The sequence below is a fragment of the Prenolepis imparis genome, unplaced genomic scaffold, assembly GCF_030444845.1.
Source record: "Prenolepis imparis isolate NDT839.2.m4 unplaced genomic scaffold, iyPreImpa1.0 SCAF_9, whole genome shotgun sequence".
NCBI classification, from domain to species: Eukaryota; Metazoa; Arthropoda; class Insecta; order Hymenoptera; family Formicidae; genus Prenolepis; species Prenolepis imparis.
In genome coordinates, this window is record NW_028141167.1 from 28,751 (window position 1) to 55,990 (window position 27,240).

The 27,240-nt window shown below is 31.2% G+C and overlaps 1 protein-coding gene across 10 annotated transcripts; it reads right to left on the minus strand.

The window, feature by feature from the left end:
* Positions 1–1,505: 1,505 nt before the first annotated feature.
* Positions 1,506–27,133, minus strand: LOC145941255 (dynein axonemal intermediate chain 4). 10 transcript variants are annotated; one of them, XM_083047264.1, is made up of 8 exons: positions 21,058–21,196; positions 16,806–16,865; positions 8,981–9,114; positions 5,132–5,387; positions 4,619–4,794; positions 3,545–3,835; positions 2,597–2,870; positions 1,506–2,191 (listed from the first exon to the last, which is right to left on the minus strand). In XM_083047264.1, the coding sequence occupies exons 2-8, from the start codon at positions 16,837–16,839 to the stop codon at positions 1,830–1,832; spliced, it is 1,527 nt and encodes a 508-aa protein (XP_082903390.1). In that variant the 5' UTR covers positions 16,840–16,865; positions 21,058–21,196; the 3' UTR covers positions 1,506–1,829. The 10 variants fall into 10 exon arrangements, 7 of the variants coding, with proteins under 7 accessions (XP_082903390.1, XP_082903391.1, XP_082903392.1 ...); XM_083047265.1 differs by lacking the exon at positions 21,058–21,196 and adding an exon at positions 20,267–20,617; XM_083047266.1 differs by lacking the exon at positions 21,058–21,196 and adding an exon at positions 20,152–20,249.
* Positions 27,134–27,240: the final 107 nt, after the last annotated feature.

The following is a 27,240-nucleotide window of genomic DNA, read 5'->3' on the forward strand; positions in this document are numbered from 1 at the left end:
TATGATACAATTCTTCTCTTGTACAAATATACAAAGAATATTTACGCGACTTCTCTCTCCGCGGCAAAATTAATTTTTTCGTGTATCGATTCCTTGAATAACATTTTTTAATTTATTTTTTTTTCCTTGTTCTCTCCAAATCCAAAATATAGTATCTGCTTTATTTTGACTTTTTTCATTGAAATACATTTTGTATTATTAACACATTCGCACATTTGGTGAATGCCACCACGGTGGCTATACGGCTATATAGGTTTTATAACGCGGATCGAATCTAAACGGTTATCGCCAAAAATTTAACTAGAGTACAAATTCATCGAAATAAAAATTCAGCTCGGGAGAACACTAGCTTTATATAACATCGCGAATAAAAAGAAATGTAATTTTTGAAATAAAAATAAAATCCAATATTGTGAATAAATGTTGTTTGAATCTTGCGCGTCTGATCTCGGAGGAAATGTGACGATATAACTTAATTTAATTTAGAATATTGATTTGTATGTATATGAGAGTAATTTGATTATAAATTTGGAAATATTAACTCGAGTGCACATAATTTTGTTTAAATTTTAATGAATAATTTTCACTGACGAGTCATCTCGCGATGAATAATTATAAATTAAGATATAAATTCGGTTTAATTATAGATCAAATTTAACTCTATGAGAACATTTTTCTCCGTTGTGATGATACATTGAAACATTAGAGAATACGAAAGAAATTAGATTATTATATACTATATTAACTCAGACTAATATATATTACATCTTCGAAATAGTACCTTAATAATTTTCAAAAATTTATTTCACCAAAGAATAATTGATTTTATACTCTTTTTATTTTATCGCTAAATTACAATAAAGAAGAGAATTAGGACAATTTTAACTTTTCAATGAAACACAATTCGTTACATTGTTAAAATTAAAAATTAATAAAAAAAGAATGAAAATCAAAAATATAAATTTAAAAATGAAAATAACGACTCGACAATTAATAATATGGTAAATGTGATATATTAATGATAAAGCACTGAATAACAAATGAACAAAATTTTAAAAAATTGATAAAATTACAAGAACGTAGAGTAAATTAAAAAATGTAGAAATTTATAAATATATTTGGCGAAAAATTTTAATAACACTTTTGTTAATTGTCATATGTAAAACTTGTAAAATAATTTTAAAAATAATTAAAATAATAAAAATAACAAATAATAATTAAAATAATAATAAAATAAAATAATAATTAAAATAATAAAATAATTATAATTAAAATAATAATTAAAATTATTTTTTAATTAATAATTATTTTTAAATTTTAAAATTTTATTCATTTTATACTTTGATGGTTACTAAGAAATAATTATTTTTTATCACAATGTAATATTTCTTCAATATGCACTATATATATAAGTGCATATTGAATGCATGTATATATATATATATATATATATATATATATATATATATATATATATATATATATACACGTACACATATTATTAGATTAAAAATATATAACTGAAAATATGATTTCGTTCAAAATTACAAATTGGAAATATAAAATAAAGATATTAAAAATGTATTTATTACCAAGTACAATTATACTTCAAAAAGGACTAATTTTTTACATGTTTTATATAAAATATGATTTATTAATGAATAATAATTTGGCAATTACGGTACTATTGCGAAGATATACATACTATTTCGAGAAAACGATACGCTGTATGCGCACATACTTATACGACATGTGTAATCGCCTTTTGTGCACTTCGCGTGAACAAAACCGCCATCGTTAAATAAATCTCATCGGATAAAAAAATAGTCTCAAAGAAAGCCATGTCCAGCGACAACAGCAGGGATGAATCCCTCTTTACCATCCCTAGAGCGTACCCAGAACCAGTCACTTATGTGATCGCTCAGCAAAGCGACTACGTCGCCCTTGAAGACGGTGAGAGCATTCGCGGATCCTGCCTCGTAATCACTCCTGATCACTAGCAGCGTGTGCCGAGAACCACCCTTGGTGCGTGCATTTGCCGCCGCCCTCAGATACAGCCGATCGACACTACGTTCACCGCACGCCGACAGTGCATCTCTCGTCGTACATCGTCTGATCCTGCCGCTACGCCCGCGGCTTACCCCACATTCCGATCTGGTGTCTCGCAACTTTTCTGTATCCGTCATATTTCCTGAAAAGGATGAGGAAATGATGAAAGTTAAGAAATTAAGAAAGCAAATATTTTATAAATTTCTTTATAGATCTTAAGTAGAATATTATGAATTAAATTAAAAATAAATTAATTCTGTATTATTATTATTATCATCATTTTGTAATATTATTATCATTATTATTATCATCATCATTATTATTATTATTATTATTATTATTATTATTATTATTATTATTATTAGAATAATGAAGATATTTCAAAATGACTTGACCTGTATAATCTAATTAAAATGTGTATACACATACACACGCGCGCGCGTGTGTTTGATGACAAGTATTAAGTACAGTAAATATATATAACTTTTTATACATCGTTAAGGTTTCTTTTACTTTTAAATCTTATGAAGGAAATTTTTTCTCTTACCAAGAGGTCGGGGAAAGATATCGGTAGAATCCTCCCAACAAGGTCCTCGCGTGGGATGAGGTAAGATTCCCAAAGGCAAACAAGCGGAGTAACCGACGTAGCCTTCCTGGCCGTGAGGTGTTTGGACATACAACCAGGCCTGGTTTTTAAAAATAGCATTTACGACTGTACCCAGAGGAAGAGCCATTTCATCTTGAATACCGCCCCGAGTCTGATATAATACTGATGGAAAAGATAGAACGACTGGGATGTTTGCCGGTCTCTCTATAGATGCCTAAAGATTTAAAGATTTTATAAATTGTATATCATTCTTACATCTTGTAAAACATGTACAAGTAGTAGAAACTAGAAAAACTTTATAGAAAAAATTGAATTATTCTATTATTATTATTATTATAAAATAGAGAGATAATTATATAAACAAAATATATATATATTGTATATATATCATTATTATTTAAATTATATCAATTGAATTTGATTTGTTTTAATAATTTTACTAGTTTTCATAATTCTCGAGTTATAAATAATTGAAAGTGTGTGTGTGTGTGTGTGTAAATATTCGAGGAAAAAAATAGAAGGTAGAAATTTCGTTTAATTTTACTATTTTATATATTTTACAGATTTTATTTCATCAAAATTTTAATTTAATACTTAAAATTTTAATAATACTTAATTTCCAGAGTATAACACGTTAAAAATTACGATCACGTCGATTAATAAATTTTTATCATATTTTCGTTGAGAAAGAAGCTTTATTAAATCTGTCTCTAAAATTTGATGAAATGAATACATTTAATATATTAATATATTATATTATATATATATATATTATTTTTTCCTACATGTGTGCTAAATATATTAATATTTATATATTACAAATAAAACAATGCGACTATATAATAAATGGATAATAGTTACGAGTTGAGATAAATAATAAAAAAACACCTTAGTCAAGAACGCGTCCAGATCGGCGATCTCGTAACCTGATCTACTGATGGGGAATCTACTGGGCTTGTATGAACGTTTGGTTCGTCCATGTCGGCGGTGCTTATTATTCTCTCGTCCACTGGATGTTGACATTGACTCGTGAGATACTAATAGAGAAGGCTCGGATGTAGCTCTCTTCACTTTCTCTTTCTCCTTTATATCTTTCAGACCGACAAATTCTTTATCGAAATACTTTTCCAATGTACTATCCAATCGTCTTTCATCGCTGATCGGTTCTTTGCTGCTAGTCTTGGAAAAAAATATTTAAAAGAAGAATATTATTAATAGAGTAGAAAAAGTAATTATATTATATTCGGAAATAATAAAATCAAGTTGACGAAAATATATGAGAACATTATAATAAATATCTCTAGTCGAATCATAAATTTGTATTTAATAGATATTTAATAGAAACGATAACTATATATATTTATATAACAGATGATAAATAATGCTTGAATTACTATTAAATACAAGTAATAATTTCCAGATATAAAATTTATTATTTGTTAAAACTTGTGCAAAAAAGATAGGATATATTAATTTCTCGAGACATTTATCTCGAGTATTTTGATATTGAAGAGAGAGAGAGAGAGAGAGAGAGAGAGAGAGAGAGAGAGAGAGAGAGAGAGAGAGAGATTCGATACAAATTATACTTCAAAAAAGTTATTTAATATACAAGTTTCAGGATAAATAATTAGTAGAAATGTTAAAATTATTCTAATTAAAATATATAAAACATGATGCTAAATATTATATATACACATATACATGTATAACAATTACTATAAGGATAAACATTCTTGTGCAAAGAGAAATGTTTATCTTAAAAAATAACTTTACACAAATTATTTGATAATTTTTGAAAGAAATGTATGTATGTGTAGAGGCTGGAATAATTTTTTGAAGCATGAGAAATATCGTTCGATGTTGAAATCGCACTGAACACTAGAAAATTTTCTGCAAGAGAGGAACAGTTTAAATATTAAAAGAAAATTTATTTAGATTAAAATTACATGTATGCACAATTACCTCCTCGATTCTTTCCATCTTCTCGAGTCTATGCATAATTTTCTTTTCACGCTTTTCAACACTCTTCTCGATATTCTCCTTGTCAGCAGCGTTCTTCTCCTTGAAGCATTTGAGGCTCCTTCTCGAAGATCTCTCCTTGCTGCCGCGCGACAAAAGATCTCGATCACTGTTTGCATCTTGATGAACAAGAATTTGTGTCAATTCATTATTAATATATACACATACATACATATACACACAATATATATATATATACATTTTAATGATAAAGAGATTACAAAAGTTTAATTTTCTTTTTAAACATTAATCAATATTGTTGTTAAGATCATTTTAATATATAATAATTTGCCGTTGTGTGTGTGTGTGTGTGTGTGTGTGTGTGTGTGTGTAATGACAAAATAAACTCAAGTATGTGCGTATACAATAACAAAATAAACTTGAAGAACTTAAAAAAGAATAAAGAAATAATAAGAATAAAAATAAGAATAAAAATAAAATTAAGGGATTTTTTACTTCCGTTGCCATTAGTGGTTGAATAGGTGCCGTTGGATCCAGATTGCTGTTGACCACGTAAGACCCAGGTCAGCGAAATCTTGGGACGCGACAGAGCACTTGATCGTTGTCCCATGCTCGTCGCCGATGCGGCAAACGTCGAAGACGGCAAGAACGTGGACAACGTTGAGAATGACAGCGATCTAGAGCTATCTGTTACAATTTGCAATGGACAGTCCGCCACCAAGTCCACCGTCTGCAGCGAACGGCCATGTTCCTAGAAAATGCGTTCTCTGTCAACCAATTGATATAATGTGAGACTAAAAATATATACCACACATATATATATACATATATGTATATATATATAAAGTGCAATTAAAATGGATGAATTGTATATTACTCGTGGAAGTGTGATAAAGCGCTATAATTTGTGTTTTCCGATTATATAGCAATTTAATTGGTAGTGATTTTATAACACTAAAAGGCGTGCTGATGAAATGTTTTAGCAACTCGCCGAAAATGAAACGAGAATGAGATGGAATGACAATTAATGAACTCGACTATTTTGACTTTCAACATCAGATAAGATCTGAGAAAAGGGAAATAAAGTTCACAGTTTTATGAACGGCTATCAAAATTGATCGTATAACATTGTAGATGATTGTACATCATTTTCGCGCGCATACTTTTGAAACAATTCTCCTCATCTATCTCTCTATTTCTCAATCGGTAAAAATTTTGCTTTTTGCAGGAAATTTTTATTCTATCTTTAAGAGCTAGCAGATATCGCTTCGTGATTTCGATAAACTCGTGGATGCATATTAAAGATGATGCATTTTACACGCTTGAAAGGCACAGTATCTCTTTTTCCAGATATCGTGGATAAAACTATAAAATAGAAAATGCACACGCACGCATGTACGTGTGCGTATAAAAAAATTTAGTAAAGAGAAATCAATTTTTAAGATGAGTAATTTCAAGTAAGCAAATTTAAAAAAAATAAATATAAAGTAAATATAAAAAAAATTAAATCAATAGAAAATAAAGTTTTTCTTTTACAAGATACAATTCAAATTAATCGATTAAGATTAACCAAAAGACGAAAAAGACGCTAAATACTAAATAATAAATACGCAATAATACGATACAAATATTATTAATACATGTCATAGAAATATTCCGACGCAATAATTTTTTGGTGGCAATATTAATTTATCTGGTTCGAGCGCGCATAAGGAGAAAATGTTACATGTATACATATAAAGATCACACGTTTCTACGTTTTCTCGGAGCTTCATCGCACGAAATGGTGAAGTTTCTCCGCGTGGAATATTTAACCCCATTGACCCCCTGAGTACATCCTTGCCTGCTGCCACTTCCTTCATGTACCTATCCTTCCTCTTCGTGCCGAAACGTCCGAGAGTTTACAATCTTAACTTATCTCTCGTTTCCTTTTTGTTTCCGCCTCCGTTTTATTCCTCATTTCGACCTTTATATCTATCTTCTTTTTCTCTACTTCATTTTCTTGTCGCTCTTCATCCTTTACTTCCGCTCTATATGTGTTGGTTGTGCGGTTAAGATCTTGACTTTCTCGAATTATCATGCCATCATTTGTATACCTCACTTTTTCATTTTCTTCGTCGGGAAATTCTTTCGATTTTTCTCAACAATCGAAGAATGCCATTCTGTTCAAAATCTCGGAGTAAGGATTTCACCGCTGCACTGTTTGTACTTTTTTGTATTTTTTCCCTCTACCAATCTACGCCATTTATCCAAACATGAAGAAAAATAATTATTTAAAAATTTGCAAATGTAACTATTATATAATTATATTTGGAATATACGTACAATTAGAATTTTTTTTTTTAATTTTTTGTAGAAAGTATAATTTGATTCTCTAATTAACAATTATATATAAAATAAAAATTGAATTTTAGTAACTTGACAAATTATAAATTAAATTACTTTATAAATCAAACTGTATATCGTCTGAATATAAATGTGCGCATTGCTATTGAAATAAAAATTAAGTAAATCTTTCTAAAATAATTGCATAACCGGCATTGCATGCATACACAATATACTTGCATCTGTCGTTCGTTGGCTTTTCCATTCATCTCTCTAATACTAAAATTTGCATTAGAAAAAATAATAATAAAATTTGCATTATAAAAAATTAACGAAAGAGACGAGGAAGAAAAATGCAGTGACCTTCTTAGCCATTTTACGTACAATATATCTGAAAATAAGCTATATATTCATACAATTCGCGCTTCTATTTTATGCTATAGTCTTTCACGATATCCTCTTGTCTTACGAGATCGTATACACGGACGTTACACGAACATGTATGATTTGCGTGTCTTATTTGCTCTTCTTCCACGAATTAACACGGTATCTCTCGTTAAATAACACAGCGATATTCCATTGGAACAAAATTATTAGAGCGCAGTAATACAGCTGGTGTAATAATTCTCGATGTAATACTCGAGTAGTTGCGTGGCAACTACTTATGTTACATTGCGTTTATTCTATTATACAAAAAATATATGTTTATATAAAAATGAAGAAAAACTGCGAACTATTGTGATAATAATTTTCACGTTTTTTAAAATAAAAATCTGAAAAAGAATCTATTACAATATACTAATAAGGGGATTGTACATATACATATATTAATAAGAGAGGAAAGAGAGAGAGAGAGAGAGAGAGAGAGAGAGAGAGAGAGAGAGAGAGAGAGAGAGAGAGAGAGAGAGAGCAAATTATTTATATTGTATAATAATATAATTTTTTCTAATGATGTACAAAACTTTACGAGACGGAATACTACACAAGTTTTAACATTTATTTAATTCTGACATGTTTTCGTAAAATCTCTTAATTTTATTTTAAAGTATGAAAATATTAGGAAAAAATTTTTATTAGATGATATAATTTAAATTAGATTTAAAATGTAATTTAATTGTAAAATATAAATGTGCTATATAATTTAATTAAACTTAATGAATTAATTAATGATAATTATTAACTTGTGACAAAGTTTTATTAAAATTTTAATTTCATCAATTTTAACAAATGCAAAATGCATTGCCATCTTTTTTAAAATTATTCATGTATGTACAAAACATACAAAGATACTCTAAACAATTTTATTTAATTAAATCTACAAAGAGTTTCAAGTAAGAGCAATTATTCATAGGAATAATTTTTAATCCTTAAATTCTTTAAACATCTAGACCCAATATTTCCTAAATAAATAATTAATTAAAAATCATGTTTTGCTCATATATATGCAATTTTCTCATATATATTTTTAATTTTTTAAATAATATTTAAATAAAAAAATTGTCATAAAAATTTATAGAAAGAAACTTCACGAAAAAGTAAAAGCAGAAAGACAGCCGCAGGGTCGGTTTTTGCAAAATCGTTCGCGCAATATCATTGGCAAACTTTCATCACTTATAACTCGGAATAAACTATCGCTGCCTCAACATTTTTGTATTCGAATTTTTGACTCTATTTTACCTCTAGAATACGCTCATAAAATATTGTACAAGAGTTGTGAGACACCCTGTATAATTATTGCAAAAAATTTTTTTTTTAATTTGAGAATCTCTAAAAAGATTGAATATCTTTTATACATATACATATATGATATTCGATATACAATTAATCTATTATTTCTTTGATTAATTGTAAATATGTATAATTTGTTCTCTCATGTTACATTCGAGTTTTATTCTTTATTCCTTTTGAAGAGAAAAATATAAAAAATTTTTTTGCGCATTTATTAGTTATATAAATCATATCAAAAACTAAATTACAAAAAGGACGAGAACGTTTTATGCAACAAATTTAATACAATACCTTGTAGGAGATTCTGTTGTTTTTCAAGGAAACTAGGGAACTTGCGGGGTCTTCTCCCGAAATGTTTACAACTTCCGTTTCGACAAGTTGATAATCGATTTCGCTGCTCCAGGAGTGTCGCCTCTTCGGGTCCTCTAAAACAAATAGATTTAAAATGGATTGAAAGAAAACAGATTTAAAAAGATTGAACTAAAGAATAATGTCTCAGAAATGTACAAAATAAATAATATTACTTTCACAATTTCTCTCTTATATAATAATTATTAAATAAATAAAATAAAAGGATATATAAAAATAAAATAATTGCTATTATATTAAATTGCTATAATTCTTAAATTCTTATTAAATAAATCATAAAAAAGAAGCTTTTGAGAATATATCGTATAAAAATATAAATAAATATAAAATGCATAATGCACACATTAGTAAAACATTGTAAAACACTATGTTAATAAATAACATTTTGTATTTTGACAACGAAGCAGATTAGGATATATGTTTATATAACTTTTTCTTCATAAAATAAAAATATTAAATAGTATTAAATAATAAAGACAAAAATATTTTCCATATCGAGAAATTTCGTCGACAATTCAGATATTACTATATGTATATATACGTTTCAGATGTATTTATGTATGAATATACATTTGGATGATGCATAGTCGGACGACGATCCATTTGCACGTGACAAACACGTGCGCTGCCAAGTATAGTAGCAGCTGATATAGTGCGCGATTTTTAATATAGCCGTATGAATATCTTTTGATGAGAAAAACTTCTTACATATATAAATATATATATATTTTTTTTTTTCGATAATGTTACTAGATTTTTTAATAGAAATTAATTTTCAAATTCAATACTCTCTTTTTTTTCTTTCCTCACAATCAGCTCGCTCTTCCTTATTCCTTCTCTTCGTATTAACAATAAGTGTAATTTGTTCACATACAAAAATTGTTTCCATCTCTAGAAAATTATTTTATTCTAGATAATTATTTTAGATAATTTTTGTCCAAGAACAGAATTTTGAAAATTAAAAATATCACATGTTACATAATGTATTAATTTTTCAATATTCAGAATCAATGTTTCGAAATGATGAAAAAAATTAAATTTATAATGTCGATTTATGCACAATGCATCACTTTACACATATGTATATATTTATACTAAGGTTCTCGAGTTTTCTCCCCCCCCCCCCCACTCTCTTTCTCTCGCATATATTATTATTTTATTATAGCATATATGTAAAAAAGTTAAAAACCTGCTGTATATAAGATAAATCTGTTAGAAAATATTTTGACGGATCATTTGTCCTCAGTGTTCTTTCTATCTCTCCTATGAATAGATGACGAAAAATCACTGGGAATTTCTTTTGCGGTTCGTAATGAACTCTGCATTTTCGGACGATCTACCCGGATCTACTATTAAATCCTCGTTTCCCATCGCTATCCGGCCGAGCTCTTATCGAGTTTCTTTGACGAGGCAAAAGATACGAAAGCAACTTTTTGTGCCTCTTTTGTGGATGTCGTTTGACAGATGATGTCTATATATCGGTCGCGAGAAAAAAAATTACCAGGAGAAATAAGAATTACCTGTGCTATGCGACGACTTCCGCTTTTTTAGCTCGCCGAATAGCGGAAACTCATTAACATTTAGTGCTAATCATTAACCACATTCTCGCATTCAAATCACTTCATTCCTTGACATTAATGTTGTTATCGCTGCAATCGATTCGTGATAAAAATTATTATACTGTCAACTAATATATCTCGTTTTACACATTACGTAGCTTTATTTTATATATATATGTATATACACACATTATATATACATGTACACTGGTTTTTCTGACATTTTTTTTGTTAAAGTGTGTGCGCGCGCGCATATATATATATTTTATTTTGTGTTTTATATTGTGGAAATATTCTCGATTTGTGTGTGTTTGTGTATAAATTATATGTGTATAATTATTAGGGAAACCTGAAAAATTTTAAGAAAATGTTACATCTATTAATCGAAACGACTAGTTTATATCATAAAAATTGAATTTTTTTATTATAATTATTATTATTTATAGAAAGAGAAATTAGATACAAACACACATTTAGTAAATTGACAGTCTATCGGTATATATAATATTTTTAGATTATAAATTCACTACTCGAACTAAGTCGTGATATTATAATTGAAATGCTGACTTTTTATCTTCTATAGAAACTGCACTCTTCGAAACAATCCCCGTCAAGAACAAAAGACAAAAATAAGAGCAAGCGAGAACGACATTTCATGTAGTTCATTTTAGTTTCGTTATTAGATAAAGCTTAAGACTCGCTTACTCTAGAAATAGAAGAATAATTTGTGCATAATTAACTCTTACAATGGCAGAAAATAATAAATAAATAATAAATCTTATTATCGAGAAACATGATATTTCTGATTAATTCTGACATATTTCTACGATAAATTTTATAGTTAATAATTATAACAATTCTCAGACTCGATAGATTTCAATGTCGTTTTATACGCAACCAATATTCTAAAATCTTCCTTGAATCTTCAATTTCCCGATTTTTCTATTCGAATTTCTTTGTACTTTTAAGAATCTCTTTTAAACTGTTTTTCAATGATTCATATACTACACACTCGCACTGACTAGAAATCACTATCTTCGAGTAAAAAATATAAAAATTAAAAGGACAATAACTCGAAAAAAATAATATTGCACTTCTCCCGCACTTTTCATCGATCACAGAATGCAGATGGCAAAATTGCAGGTGCGCTACAGATTCACCTACAGCTCTGACTAGACTAAACGTGCAGCTCGTTGTAGTACGTCGAGTGTAGTAGTACTCTAGGAGAGGAGAAATCCGAGGAGAGAGAAAACGGGATGAGGAAAAAGAAAGAGAGAAGGTCATACCCGCAGTGCCTCGATTGGTCCATGTTTCCCGCGAAAACGAATCGGCCAATCGCCGTGACCACATGTAATTGTCGGCTATCAGACCGCGTAAAAACGACCCTGGACTTGAGCTCGAGTCTCACGAAACCGCCCCCCTTTAACCCATGCACGCATTCATCCTGCGCGCACTTTTATCGGCCAAATAAAAATACTATCAAGTGTTGTTGCCATAAAATAGATCAATGGAAATATCGACGTCACGCACATAGTGATTGTAATGAGATCTCGAACACTGCATCCATATAAAGATAAATTTACAATTAGACACGTTTTTAATATTATAGATAACATATATAATTAAAGACATTAATAGAAACCTTGCTGTGCTAAATTTAAGATTAGAAGCATCATATAATGGGACATAATTTACTCCATTAATATGTATGCGTATATCAAAGTTTTATTATATAAATTAAAATAAAATAATATATATAGATATGTAATTTTTTAATTTTCTTTTTTATCTAATTTTTTCCATTTTTCCGTCTTACCGATTAAAAGTCTGTTAAAAGAAAAATAGTGTAAATCAAATTTTTTTTTAATTTAAAGATTTTATATTTATTATTATCAGTATTATTCTATTGATATATTATTACAATTTAAATTATTACATCAATTTTATTTTTATAAGAGTTGAATAAAATATTTATCATCTAATACATGCAAAGAAATTCAAGTTTTTTATTTGTTTGGCGGACAAAAAGGTATACATATTTAATTTATTATATTTTTTGAACTTATGATATTTTGTTTTCTTTCTCTTTCTACTTCCCTTCCTTTTTTGTCGGTTTATTCTAATTTATAATTTTGCAATTTTTGCAAAAATTTGCTCTGACGTCTCTCGTCATGTCCGCGAACGAATGAATAACTCTTTCGTGAAAGAGGAAGAAAGGGAGAAGATGGGCGGTTCATAAGTGGCGGGTCGAAGAGCGGCGGGATGAGGAATCGAGGCGGAGGAGGGCCCACCGACCTCTGACCCCCTTGGGAACCATGAAGAATCCGAGGGCCGCGCGGCCAAGAAAGGGACTCGGGAATCCGGTCGAGACCCACACCCGGCCGAAATACTTGCACGCCGGTTACATCGCTGTCGGCGCAACTACTACTGATGCGCGCGGATCTCGATCGATTGCGAATTAATTCATCGCGAGAAATCAATACATGTATGTGATGTGCGCATGCGTATGTGTGTAAACTATGAATTTAAATTGGGACACACACACGAGAAAGCAATATTATAAATAATGGAAAATAGCAGAAAAAAATAGAGAGTTTGTTATTGATATATATAGTACACAGTAGAAAAAATATTTATATTTAAAAAATAAGACATACTTAAAAAAGACATTTTTTCATGTTCTGTATTTTATCATTTCTTTTAATCTTTTATCAACAATATTCGTGCGAGAAAAATTATATGATATGATATTAGAATCTGTGTTATAGACTTTTTTTTCGTATGGGAATATTTGGAATATAGTAAAACTAGATCTACAATAAAAACTATATCTATAGAAGAGAGAGAGAGAGAGAGAGAGAGAGAGAGAGAGAGAGAGAGAGAGAGAGAGAGAGAGAGAGAGAGAGAACCAAGGCAAATATATTATTATACTATTTAAACATTTCTGAATTAATCACGTAAAATAAAAAAATATCATATATATGTCGAACAATAGAATGAAAACGTTTAATAGGAACAGTTGGAGAATTTTATCTCTCCGACAATCCGAGTGTGAAACGAGTGGTAAATTTGGATTCTCACGGTTTGCTCCGTGTCATGATTAGCATGTATTTTCTGGTTGGCATATATTTTTTATCTTAATAATCCAGAGTGAACAAGGATTTAAGAGAAACGAATAACCGAGGTACAGAAAGCACGTGAGCGTGTAATGGTGATTGAATGCGGCTAATGGCCATTCCGTACAAGACTCGCCAAACCCGCCGTGATATACGTTATGATCGCGGCATAATATTTACCGGGTGGTGAACAGGCGCGTATATAAATGTCGAGAGTGCTTGAGAGAGATAAAGAAGAAAGAAAGAGAGAGAGAGAGAGAGAGAGAGAGAGAGAGAGAGAGAGAGAGAGAGAATGTGCGCGCGCGCGCGCGCGCGCGTGTGTGTGTGTGTGTGTGTGTGTGTGTGTCGCGCTTGCACAAGTCTATTTGTCGCCAATCTGATTCTCGTCAATTTGAATCAACTTCAAAAATTTGGAAAATATTTTTGCATTAAACGATAAGGATTTCGCAGGAGAAACATGACAGAAATATCACTTCTCTAGAATTCAAAAGATATTCAACTTTACAACATTATTGTTGCATCGAAAGAATCTAAAATAATTCAAGCATTTTAATTATTAATTTAATTAACATATTTATTTGCTTAACATATTAATTTGGTTTTAAAAAAATTTTATTTCTTCTTTAGCTTGTAAAAAAATTAGCAATGGTAAAAATTCAGTTTATTTTTATTTTTTTACAGAAAAGCGACTTTAAGCGACTTTATTCTCTCATCTGATGGAATCTCAATGTATAATATCAGTAAATAATATTATAGATCGAGAAAAGTTTCTCGCAAAAGAGAAATATATATTTCTCATCGTTGAATTTATCGTCGTAGAAAAATTCCACGACGCGGCGTGGCTGATTATTATTAATACGCGATGCGCGTTTTACGATTTAATTGCGTCCGGAGCCGAGATGCACGCGGACCGGTACCCTTTGATTTATGACTTCACGCCACTTTAAGTCGATATGTTACGGCACTGCGCATTCTGTCGCCATTTTACGTCCCGACAGTTTCCCAGTTTTAATTTTTTTAACCCTAAAATATATTTCTATAAATTGGACAATTTGTCTCGAAACAAATTCAAAATTAGTCATGAGAAATTTCGCGGTCTGCAAGTTAGTTAAATTCTTCGGTGATTTGATTTATCGAGATATTTTCGGCAAAATATTTGGTAAAATGAAAAAAAAATCAGAGGATAAGAAAAATCGAAAAGGAGTAGGTGGTAGGAATAGAAATAGGAGCGAGAGGGATGGAAGGGAGAGGAAGAGGAGCAAGATTGACCCATGACCTGAGAGTTTCCAACGTGAGTCTGATTCCTGAAAAGTTTGCGCGCACCCTATAATCACGACTGCGGAGCCTTGTCCAGACCCCTTCACTGCCCTATTCCATTCCCTCTCTCCCTCCCTCCCCCCTCTCTTTTTCTTTCTCGCCCCTCCTCGTTTTGGATTTCTCTTTTTTTCTTCTTTTTGATCCACGCAATGGATATCTATAATTTAAATCTCGCTCGGGCATAAGTGGCAGGGAATCATTGTAATTATAATGGCGTACATGCACGTACGCCCGTGTAAGTACACAAGAATATGTGTGGCTTAAGTTGGACCATCGAGGCAAAACCAGGAGAAGAGCTGGGTAAAGATAATCAAGGTTGATGCAAGGAAGAGAGAGAATACGGAAGTTCTCGATCTCTTTTGTTTTTCTCGGCTCTATTGTTGTCAAATATTTTCATATCTTTCACATATTTAGATATTTTTTAAGCACTTTTATATTTATTTAAGAAAAAAATTCATTTAAATCTGTGAAAAAATCGACAAAAGTTCATAAAATATCATTCACAAAAATTGGACACATCATGTATAGTTGTAAATATAAAAAAAAATTAACACGCGACAAGAGAAATGAGAAATAATTTTCCTTATTCTTTTTTTGCGGCTTTATTCACATACCTATATAACTACTTTATAGACGGTATAAATCACGGGTATGTACGTGAGTATGAGTGTGAGTGGGCGGAAAACCACACGGTACCACACAACCGCACGCCATAAATTTCGTACATGTTCATTGTGGTTCGCTGGAGCGGTATAAACCCAACATGAACCAGACGATATAGTTTCTGCGTTCAGTGGCCTCCTCCTTCTTAAACTTTCTCTTTATCTCTTTTTCTTTTTCTTCTTTTTTTTATATATTCAAAATATATTATTCAAGTTTATCCCTATCTCTCTCTTTCTCTCTCTCTCTCTTCTTCGAAATATACATCTTAAAGTGCGAATCCATCTGCGCGAGTAAAACGCTCAACAGTAACTCTCGGAGAGTGATTTTCGCGATTTTAGGTACTCTCAAGGGTATGTCCATTTGCGAGAATCACTCTCCGAGAGCTACTCTCGAGAGTTTTACTCGCATCAGGTGGATTCGCATCTTTATTATACATCCTGATGATTATAAAACCAGCATTAAATGCAATGGATTTTAACCTTCTTATAGCAAGCGCTCAAGACTATTTGATTTAGAGGTCCCTATAATATTAACACTGAAGTTCTATAAACGCAATTTAATTTTGAAGATTTATTTGCCGTACTAACTATAAATAAAGAACTGGAAAAGAATTTAAAAGTTGTTCGCAATATTGAAACTTTAGACGCGTGCACTGCGCCTAATAAACCTCGAGTTAAACATACATACATACATACATACGTATGATACACACTAGATAAGTCTTGCAATTCTCTATGCTGTCAATTTTATAAATCTTATGGATTTACGATGCGCATCAAGTTTAAAGTCTCTCTCGATATAGGACGATTCTAAATAATAATTGGTTTATTCAAATAAACAAGCATATTAATTGTAACGGAAATTATTTTGAAAAATTGTTAATAAATAAAGCTAATGCGCAAAATTTATCTAGTAATCTGATCATATTTATATGTATATAAGATTTAATTAGATAGACGATATTGCAGCGGAATCAAGAAATTTGCAAAAACTAGCAAATATATAATCCTTGCTTATAAAATATTTAAGATAATCTCATTAAACTAAAACGTAAAAATATAACTTGTATAAATCAGATTTTTTAGAGCTTACCGTTTAGAGTTTGTCTGCAGAGTCTAGCGAACATCGTTCAGTTTGTGAAAGAACTTCTTCCTATACAAGGAAAAATTACATTATGAAATAATACATGTAGATAAAAACACAATTTTTAAAATTACAAACTATAAATTATAATGTAGTCATTTTAATTAAAATTTCTTGCTTTTTTTTAACTAGAATATTTTTTTTTAGAAATTTAATTCTCTCTCTCTCTCTCTCTCTCTCTCTCTCTCTCTCTCTCTCTCTCTCTCTCTCTCTCTCTCTCTCTCTCTCTCTCTCTCTCTCTCTCTCTCTCTCTCTCTCTCTGTAGATAATAAATCAATTATATTACAGAATTTATATTATTCAAGTATAGCTTTATAAATGCACGTCCGCACAATATTCTTCATATTATAAAGTGCCGTTACATGTGTACCATTTCTTTCAAAGAGTCTATAGAAACAAATCATTAATTAAGAAATTGAATTCATCATTCTTTTGTTAATATTTGTGATACTCAATTTATTAACTAACGTTTTTTACACAAAATAGAAATGCATCACTATACATGTATAAACAAATTTTCTAAACACATATATTGTATATATGTATATTATATAGTTTATGTGTGACAACATTTTTATTATATAGAATATTAGAATTATAGAATTACAGCTAAATTATAACATTTTTATAACATGTATGTATAGTATTATATGTATAACTTAATATTTTATAATATCTCTAAATTAGAAAAATAATTATTTTAAAAGACAAAAAATTGCCAATTTCTATAAATTTTACAAATTATTAATAAATATGTAAATTATATCGATTTAAACAATTTCTATGATTTATCTTAAAGGATTAAAAAGATAAATTTTATAAACTCTTATTCTGGATTGATTATTATTAGCATCGATGTTTCTATTTAAAATCAATCTTAATCTTTCTCTCGCGCGTGCCCTTGTCTCGCGAAAAAGCACAACTAAATAAATCTATTTTCTGTGTAAAAATTCTTGTCTGCAAAAACATCGGTGATACTTGAACGAGAACTGTTAAATGACGCATTTATATCTTCATTTATTATTTTTACATAATAAAATAAGAATCACATTTAGTTATATAATAAAATAATTTATAAAGGATATTGTTAACTGAGTGCAAAAGTGTATAATCTGTGTCAAATCTGTATAATCATTCTGCTATAATAAATAATAAGAATTTCGATAATAATAAAGATTGATTGAAATAACTTCGGTAAAACATTTCAGTGTAAACTTCAGTTTGAAATATTCCATGTACTTACTTGTGTATTATCCGTTACATTTAGTTTATATTGTTCTTATTCATAGATCACACTTAGTGTATATGCGTAAAAATGTGCATTTTGATCTGCACATTGTGTTCTCTAATTGCTAATATACTTGACGATAACAATCACTTCTTATGTAGACTGATTTTTCAGACAGAACTTTTCGTCACGAACAAATCAATCTCCCTGTACTTGTAACATTAGCTACTCTAGTCTTTTTCTTTTTGATGAAATCAAGTTCTTTTCATATCATATTCTTTCATATGTTATGAATTTTAAGTTTTAAAAAATTTTTGTTTTCCTTTTTCTTTCATTTCTAAATCCTTTTTTTTTTTTTTTTTTTTTTCAAAATTCTAACGAGGATCTTAGGATGCTATTTCATGTTATGGAATAAATATAATCATCGATCTCGGATTTGTAGTTTAAAACGAGTTCCACACATCATCGCGGTGTATCTGCGGTAATGTACACGATATTCTATATGAGAAATTATTTCCATGTTCTCAATCTCTCACTATTTAAAATCCGTTGGAAGAAATATTATCTTGATAATTAATTCACAAGAATTTATTTCTTTTTCAAAGTTATTTTTTTCCTCTTCTTTTTTTAATGAATAAATTTTCTCTTTATTAACAATTAATTATTTTATTTGGCTCTATTAATTGATTTGGCTTTCCTTTTTCAATAAACAAAAATAAATGTTTTCGAATGAAAAATTATCACCGATTGCGGCGGCAATCTATATATGTATGTGTCCCGCCATAGATTTCTGACGCGCGCATGTCAACGCCGACGTGATCCTATATACTGTCAAGGCGATCCGAGACCCGAGACCCGCTAATCGCCTCTCTCTTCGACAAAAGCTGAGGAGGATTCTTCGCTTGCTCGTTCTCCTTTACTCACGGAATAGTTTCGTTACGTTATCGATTTACGCTGCTTGACACGAAAAATATATAGTCCTAATCTGAATTTATCGCACAACACTCAATCAAGATTTCGATATTATAGAAAATGCTTTTAAATCCTTTACTTAATCTACAATAATTTAATGTCGAATCTAATGTGTCTCTATTTTTTGTTGGAAATAAAATTTTCGGAATAATTGATATCACCAAATCCACCCAAGTTCATAAATTCTTTGTTATACTTATGAAAGAAGAAGAAAGAGAAAGAAAATAATTAATTTAAATAATTATTAATTATTCGAAAATTCAAAATTGTTTCGTAAAAATCTTAAATATAGAATATAGTAAAATAATTAAAATCATTAAAACCAAAAGAGGAAAAGTACATTTAAAAAAAAAAATTAATTCCGCATTGTGAATAAAAAATTTACAGATGAAAAAAATTGCGATAAATTGGTAAATTAATTCTTATTAAAGTATATAATTTAAATTATATTAATTATATTTGCGTTGATTATATGATCTGGTAAAGATTATATTACACAGATTGTCGAGATCGGAGAACTATATGAGATAAAGAAAAACCGATCGAAACAAGACTGTAATTTTCCACCGTAAAATAAACTTTTTAATAATTAGATATGTCGCAACCTTAAAATATTATTTAACTATTACTTTTTTAATCATTATTTTTCTCTCTTTGGGTGCGCGCGCGCGCGTGCGTGCGTGCGTGCGTGCGTACGTGCGTGCATGTGTAGACTCTGTAAATTCAGCCTATTTACAATAGAGTTTTTATAAAATGCCAACTTACAAAGATTCGATGATTTTTATTAAAAAAATTGATTTTATAATTTGTTATTAATTTTCCACAAGGTTGCTCTATAGCAAAATAATTATAACATTATTGTTGACGTCCCAATATTCATATTATCAATAATATTCTATTTCACATGAAAATGTTTTATTCTACATGTATTTAAGCCTATATACCAACTTTTTCAACACCTTTTAGTTTATGCTCTCTTGCGACAAAAGTTCCAATAACATTATAATCAAGAAAATTATTTATTTTTTCTTGCTCTATAAAGATCCATGCCTCAATAGTGTTATGATATAATTTCTATATCGAAATTATGCTCACTCTTGCGTTGTCCTCTCTGTCATTATTATTCATTATTCACATTATCTTCAATTTTATCTCTTATTTTATAACTCATTGTCAGTTTCAATTTCCCGATATTCGTGTTATCCATTACCATTGTCGTCGTCTTCAAAAACTATTTAAAATTATATCTTTCCCTCTCTCTTTCGAGATTTTGTGATATCTGTAAGAGCGTCGCGTTATAATCGAGCGGTCTAACAATAAGAAGAATATTTAGAATTCACATAGAGCTGAGCGCGGGCGTAATAAGAGACTGCCTACTCTGATGGCGGTACGGGCCCGTGAGCAGCGGTAACACAGAGCAGGGCGATCCCTCTCTTCTCTCATACACCGAAAAGCCCCGAGCCCAGACCCGATCTCCGCAAGCGAATAGATGCCGCTGGTAAAGACCCCACGGCGCATCCAAGTGTTTATTTTATCTTCTCTATCTCTTTCTTTCTTTCTCTTTCTCCCTCCCCTCCCCTCCCCTCCCCTGCCCCCCTTCTCTTTCTCTCTTCCTCTTTCATGATCAGGCCCATCGTGTCTCGTAATGATGAGCAGACTGTGAGAGGAGTGCGAGGTACGAGGAGGGATCGAGCTTACAATCGATAAGGAAGCTGCTTTATATTGATTATGTTATTTCAGATTCCATTTATTTTATTATCTTACACAATTAGTAGTTTAATATTTTTTAGATGCTATTAAATTGATTATATATTATATATTTAAAGCTTGATTATATAAAAATAGTTTTATCAAATTTTTTTAAAACATTGTTTCTCTCTAATATTTATGCGAAATTTATTCATGTGATATAATCTTTTAATTATAGAATTTTTTTGAAATAATATCATAGATTAAACGCAAATCTCTACTTTAAATATCTGTTTTGCTTTTGACACTTACCTCGTTACATTGCGTCGAAAATCAAACAATCAGAATGACGAATCAAGCTTTCTCAACTTCCTCAGCAATTCCGGTTTGGTCACTAACGCCTTCTGGATGGACTCGATTAATACTTTTGCTTGATTATATGGCGGAAATGGCATGCCTTCAAGGTTGTAGACATAAATAACACCTTCGATATCAGCGACTACCAATTGATTCCCGTTCGTCGTGAATTCAATGGCGACCAATCTCGTTCCATTCGTTGATATTGTCACCGACGACGGAATGTGTATTTTTCTACGAATATCCCACACACAAATCTGGTCGTTGACAATGCTGGCGATGATAGTGGAACATGTAGGACTCCAGCAGGCGCTTCTCACACACGCCATCGCCGTCGACAGAATAATAAGCGGTTCGGTAAGGCCTTCGGCCCAGATCCTGATGCACCAATCGGCGCCGCAGGTTAAAAATAATTTCCGGCAAAAAGGTGAGAATTCGAGAGAATAAATGGGGCCGTCATGCGCCAGAAAACTGTCCATGTGTTGACGTAAATAATTTGTGGAGCATCGATAAACACAACCTTCGTCGGAGCCGACCAAGTAAATGTTACTGACGATGGGATGCCTTCGAAGAACAAGAGCACTCGGTTGACGGCTGATGGGCACATCATAAGCCACGCAATGGTCAGTTCTAGAAACTCCGGCTACTTTACCTTCGACTCTATACAAGCGCATGATTTCTGTGGCGAAAAAATCTTCACTAAAACGATAGCAATATATTCGACCGTCTTGATCACTAGTATAAATCTGCTCTTGAAAATCGAACTGCTCGTCGCCGCTCCACCACTGCACCTGTAGCGAAAATAAAGAATATTTTATCAATTATTTTATTATGCAACGAAATATTATGATGTTATCAAGTACATTATGCATAAATGTCTGAAAATTGATATTGGTAAGATATTGGTAAGAAATTTAACTCGATTGTTTTTAAAGTATCATTGCAACACATCACATATTATAAGTATTAAAGAATAATAAACGAAATATAAGAAATATTTTTGTATATATATAATTATATAGAAAATATATATATCGAGAGAGAGAGAGAGAGGGGGGGGTATATATCCGGTAATAATCACCCCACCCATCGGGTGAATAAGTAGAGCGGTAAACCAAGTAAGAAAATACTTTATCGTTTTGCAATAATTAATGAGAAAATAATTAAAAAAGATCGGCCAATCTGCACGGCGAAAAGAGACAGCCCAATGTTACACGGTTACTATAAGGTGTGCGACGAAGCGTTGAAATTAATAATCAAGTTTAATTACGTATTGCATCTAGCAACCGCGTGTAATAATTGGATGTCTCTGCTGGATGCGATGAATGGAGTGATTATTACACTTATTTACACCCTGTATATATATGTATATATAATATAAAATATAAAATTACAGAATAGAAGAAGCGCAAAATATTAATTATTCATTAGCGTGCGGTATGAAAATTAAAAATATTCGTATTCAAATTCGATATTTTGATATAAAAGTTAAAATGTTGGTGCTTGTATACAAAATGCAAACTAACAAAATATGAGCCACATTTATATACATATAATATCGAAATTAAAATAATGACAATTGACAATTTTTTTACCTGCCAGTGTGGTGAGCAAGCCACTGATGTCTCCCTGCGACTCTGCCTGATGACATTCACCTCCTTAGTGCTGACATCGATGACCTTCACACTTCCGTCATAGAAACCGATCGCTAAAAGATTTGGTCGCTCCTTACTCCAATCAATGTCGGATAGCGGACTATCGAACATGTATTCGCGACCAGGCTGACTGGGGTTCTTGGCACACCAGATCAGCAAGAGTCCATTCGTCTCATCGGAATTAATCTTGGCACCGTAAGCGACGGCGAGGAGATGCGCATTAGTCGGACTAGAACGGAACGCTGCTACAGGGCGATCGTGCGTCATTTCACACGCGTATGTCCATAGTAGATCAAGTCGATAATCGAACTCCAGATCTAGGGCGCACGGATCACACTTAGTCAAGCCTGTGAAGCGCTTTTGCGCCATTGCAAACACATTATTGGCGATTATGCGCTCCATCACGCACGCGGCATCTAAGAAACGTGTTTGCCGGCAAATGCGAGACAATTGTTCTTCGGGATTCGCATCTGGGATCGCTTCAGATTCGGGGAGCTTGTATTGAAGTTCCTGTCGCGTACATAAAGATTATTTCTTAAAAGTATAAACTTACTTTTTATAACAAGTTTTATCTATACATTTCTTTATAGAAACTTTGTTCACTTATTATTTTCTTTGACGAATACTTTTCTAAAGTTGTATATTTAGTTTGTATATTTTTAGTTTTTATTAATATTTTATTAACACACATGTTATCGCGGATGTTATTATCTCCCGAAATATTGACTTACGAATTAAAAACTTTTAATTCCAACTCTTTCTTTTGAAACATTCTACATAATGCACAAATATTATATAAATATAAATAAATATTATATAATTTATATTATATATTATTATTTTATTACATATTACTTTATTAATTCTTCAATTTTTTTCTGTCTTATTTTTCTCTATTCTTATATTTATCTATTCTATATATAGATATATATTCTATTTTCTATATAAAGTAAATGTGCGTAGAATTCATATTAGAATTAGATATCGATTAGAAATAACGTTAAATCAAATGTATTGAATTCTGTAAAATTTTTCTGGAAATTTACAATTATTTAACTCGAAACAAAAAATTTATATCGTAAAATCAATACGCATTAAGTTATAATTGTATGTACATGCAGGGCCGGCGCAAGGGTGGGGCGAGCGGGGCGGTTGCCCAGGGCGCCGTTCTTGGGAGGACGCCATAACGTCGGCAAACGCGATCGAGAAAGCTAAAATGGGGAAGGGGGGGCGACTTTTTGGTCCCTTGCCCCGGGCGCCATAATTCCTCAGTCCGACCCTGTGTACATGTATATTCTCTCTCTCCTTATTCTCTCCTCTCTCTCTCTCTCTCTCTTTCTCTCCCCTTTTTCCACCACTCCTCTCTCTCTCTCTCTCCATACTCTTCTATTATATATTATATGTATTAAAAATATTAAGATTTTATTAAATTTTATGCAAAGTTTTTTAATAGTTGTAGAAGCAACATTTTCAATAAAAAATGACAGAATTTTTCAAGTTACTCATTTTTATTAAGCGATTTATCTCTGAAAATGTAAATATGAGGAAAAATTTTTACCTGCGCTTCTCGCATCCGGCTCATCGATTCTCTTGTATGTACAATCATACGTCCATTCTTTTCTGTCATCAATTCTGGTGCTGCATAAGTATCATGAATCACCCAATTGTTCACAAATATGCCTTGATTTCTACGAGGTCTCATGCCTAAATAGGTGCCACGCGATTTTGTCAATACACGTATTGTTTGCGTTTCAGCATCCAGTAGTTTCCGACCGGAGCCCGGTCCTATTGTCACGTACTCGTAATTCTTATTTTCTTGTTGAACTATCTGACCTTCGAGCGTTCGCAGATCCTCGGTCATCTGCAGCATCTCAAAAATGAAGTATGTTTGCGTTTCCTTCAACGTGATCGTCACGGTTTCTGGGCGATCAGCGAATATGGTCAAGTCATCACTATAAGCAAATAAAATCTCCATTATCATATATTATTTAATAATTATATATCTACAAATTTCACAGTTCAATCTTCATATTCTTAGCAAGTCAAATAATTAAACACATGCATTGTGTATTTCTACCTTAACTAACTTTTCCTTAAGACTCTAATCATATTCTAATAGTTTGACACACATGCACAAAATGATAATATCGGTTTAATCTAAAGTGAGAAAGCGAATAAAAGACAGAAGATCTAAATTTTACTATATTTAAAATACGAATGGTATATTAATGACAAAACAGTATAAAAATAAGAAAAGTTATAGTAATGCAGTTCATTAAAAATAAAAATAAAAATAGAATTCGGAAAGAATAAAACTCATTAATAAGAATAGAACTCGAAATATAGAGAAACATTTGACTATTTATTTATAACATTTCTAAAAACTATAGTTGTATCATTTTAGAATTTTTTCTATAAATTTATATAAATTTATATATATTTGTAATAAAATATTTGTATATTCATAAATTTTAAAGCTTTAAATTTAAAAATTGAAATTTTCAATATAAAAATTTCGATTTTAAATTCTCACTTAATTCTAACTTAATTCTTTATTTTTTATGTTGTTTATTTAATAAATGTGTGTGTGTGTGTGTGTGTGTGTGTGCGCGTGTGTCTTTAAAAAAAAGCTATCGCATAAAAATAATCTTTTGTAATAATCTAACACCTCAAAAACTGGATTTGTTCCATTTCAAACTACACATCACACACACACACACACACACACACACAAGCTATATATACTCGTATATACATATTAATCATTATATATTATACTACCTAGGTAGAAAGAATGGCGACGGCGCGACATCCTCGTCCTCCTCGACGGGCAAAGACTCGCAAACTTGCGTCGATAGCAAACTTTCCATTTGCAAATCATCAGACGGCATCGAGGAAGATCTGAAGAGAATGGACGAACTAGCTCTAAGACCGCTGATTCTCGAAGGAGATGCCATCAGTTGAGAGCCGCTTCCCGTCTGGAGTAGTCCAGTGTTCTCCAAGGCAGTTGTCTGGTTTTCATCAATGACGCTGAAGGCCGTGTGGATTAATGGTTTCGGTGTAACGTCGACGCTTTCGTGAACGACACGAAGCGCTTGCCGTTGCTGAAGAAGCACCGAAGCGATATTTCGCTCGCATCCAATCTTGCGAGCTCGTCCAAATGCACTGAGCTTTACTTTGGACGAACTAACACTGGGAATCCTGGAAGATATCCTATACGGCGATTCAAAGTCGTTGGTTTTCATTCTAAAAAAATGTTAAATCAAGTTGCAGATATTTAAATAATTTATATATGAGCGTTTTTTCATCGCCATTTTCTATGGTCCTTGGAGATGTTTAATCAATATAATGAATATAATATGATTATGCGCACGCGCGCGCGTGTGTGTGTGTGTGTGTGTGTGTGTGTGTGTGTGTGTGTATATGTGTGTATATATGTATACAATATATATATCAATTAGAATATCTATTAGAATTTAATGTAATCACGACATAATCAGGTTATTCCTAACCTGCTTTTTTTTACAAAGTATATATATATATATGTATTAATAAAAGCTATATATATATATATATATATATATATATATATATTTGCGCATACTTTGCGCATATAATTTCAACAAATTCTTAATAATAGTTGCTTTCCATTTACATCAAAACTCAGATAAATCTCACTTCTGTCTTTCTTCAACATCCATGTTAAAGAAAGACAAAAGTGAGATTTATCTGAGCTTTGATGTAAATGAAAAGCACCTATTATCGCCTCTCATCTCTCTCTCTCTCTCTCATCTATTATAAAATTAATTATAAAATTTTTCACCTTTTTATGTAATCTTTATATATTCTCTTCTGTCATGTTTCTTTTTCTCTTTTCCTAACGTCTTGTTTATAAAAATATATTACTTGGAATCACACATACACAATTTCCTTCTTGTCCATCATTAATTATATATATTTAAATCCAGTTTTTTCCTTATATATTGTTTTTTTAGGAACTATAATATGAGATAAATTGTTTTTCTTATCGCGTGTGTATATATTATATGTTCATCGTTCATCTTGAATTAATGCGCGAACAAAACTGATTATTGATCGAGCAGATTGAACATTGAGAATTGAGTTTCAAATTTATTCGACGAACTGGCGTCATCTAACGCGCCTAACGTAAATTTAGATATTAACATTTCCATAATATATTATCGATAAGAACGCTACCTGTTTTTCATATATTTATGTACATACATACATACATATCGTTACTACGCTGATCAAGCATCTCAATTGTCATCGATTACCGCAATTATTGATTGTGCCTTCCCACATGTACAAATCGTCACGTCACTATTGAAGTTCTTTCGCCTGAAAAACATCAACCGACATTGCCGCTGCTAGATTCCTTACGTGTCTCTGACAGTCCTGACAGAGACTCTCTTGTCTCTGTCTCTGTCTTTTTCTCTCTGTCTCTCTCTCTCTATATTGC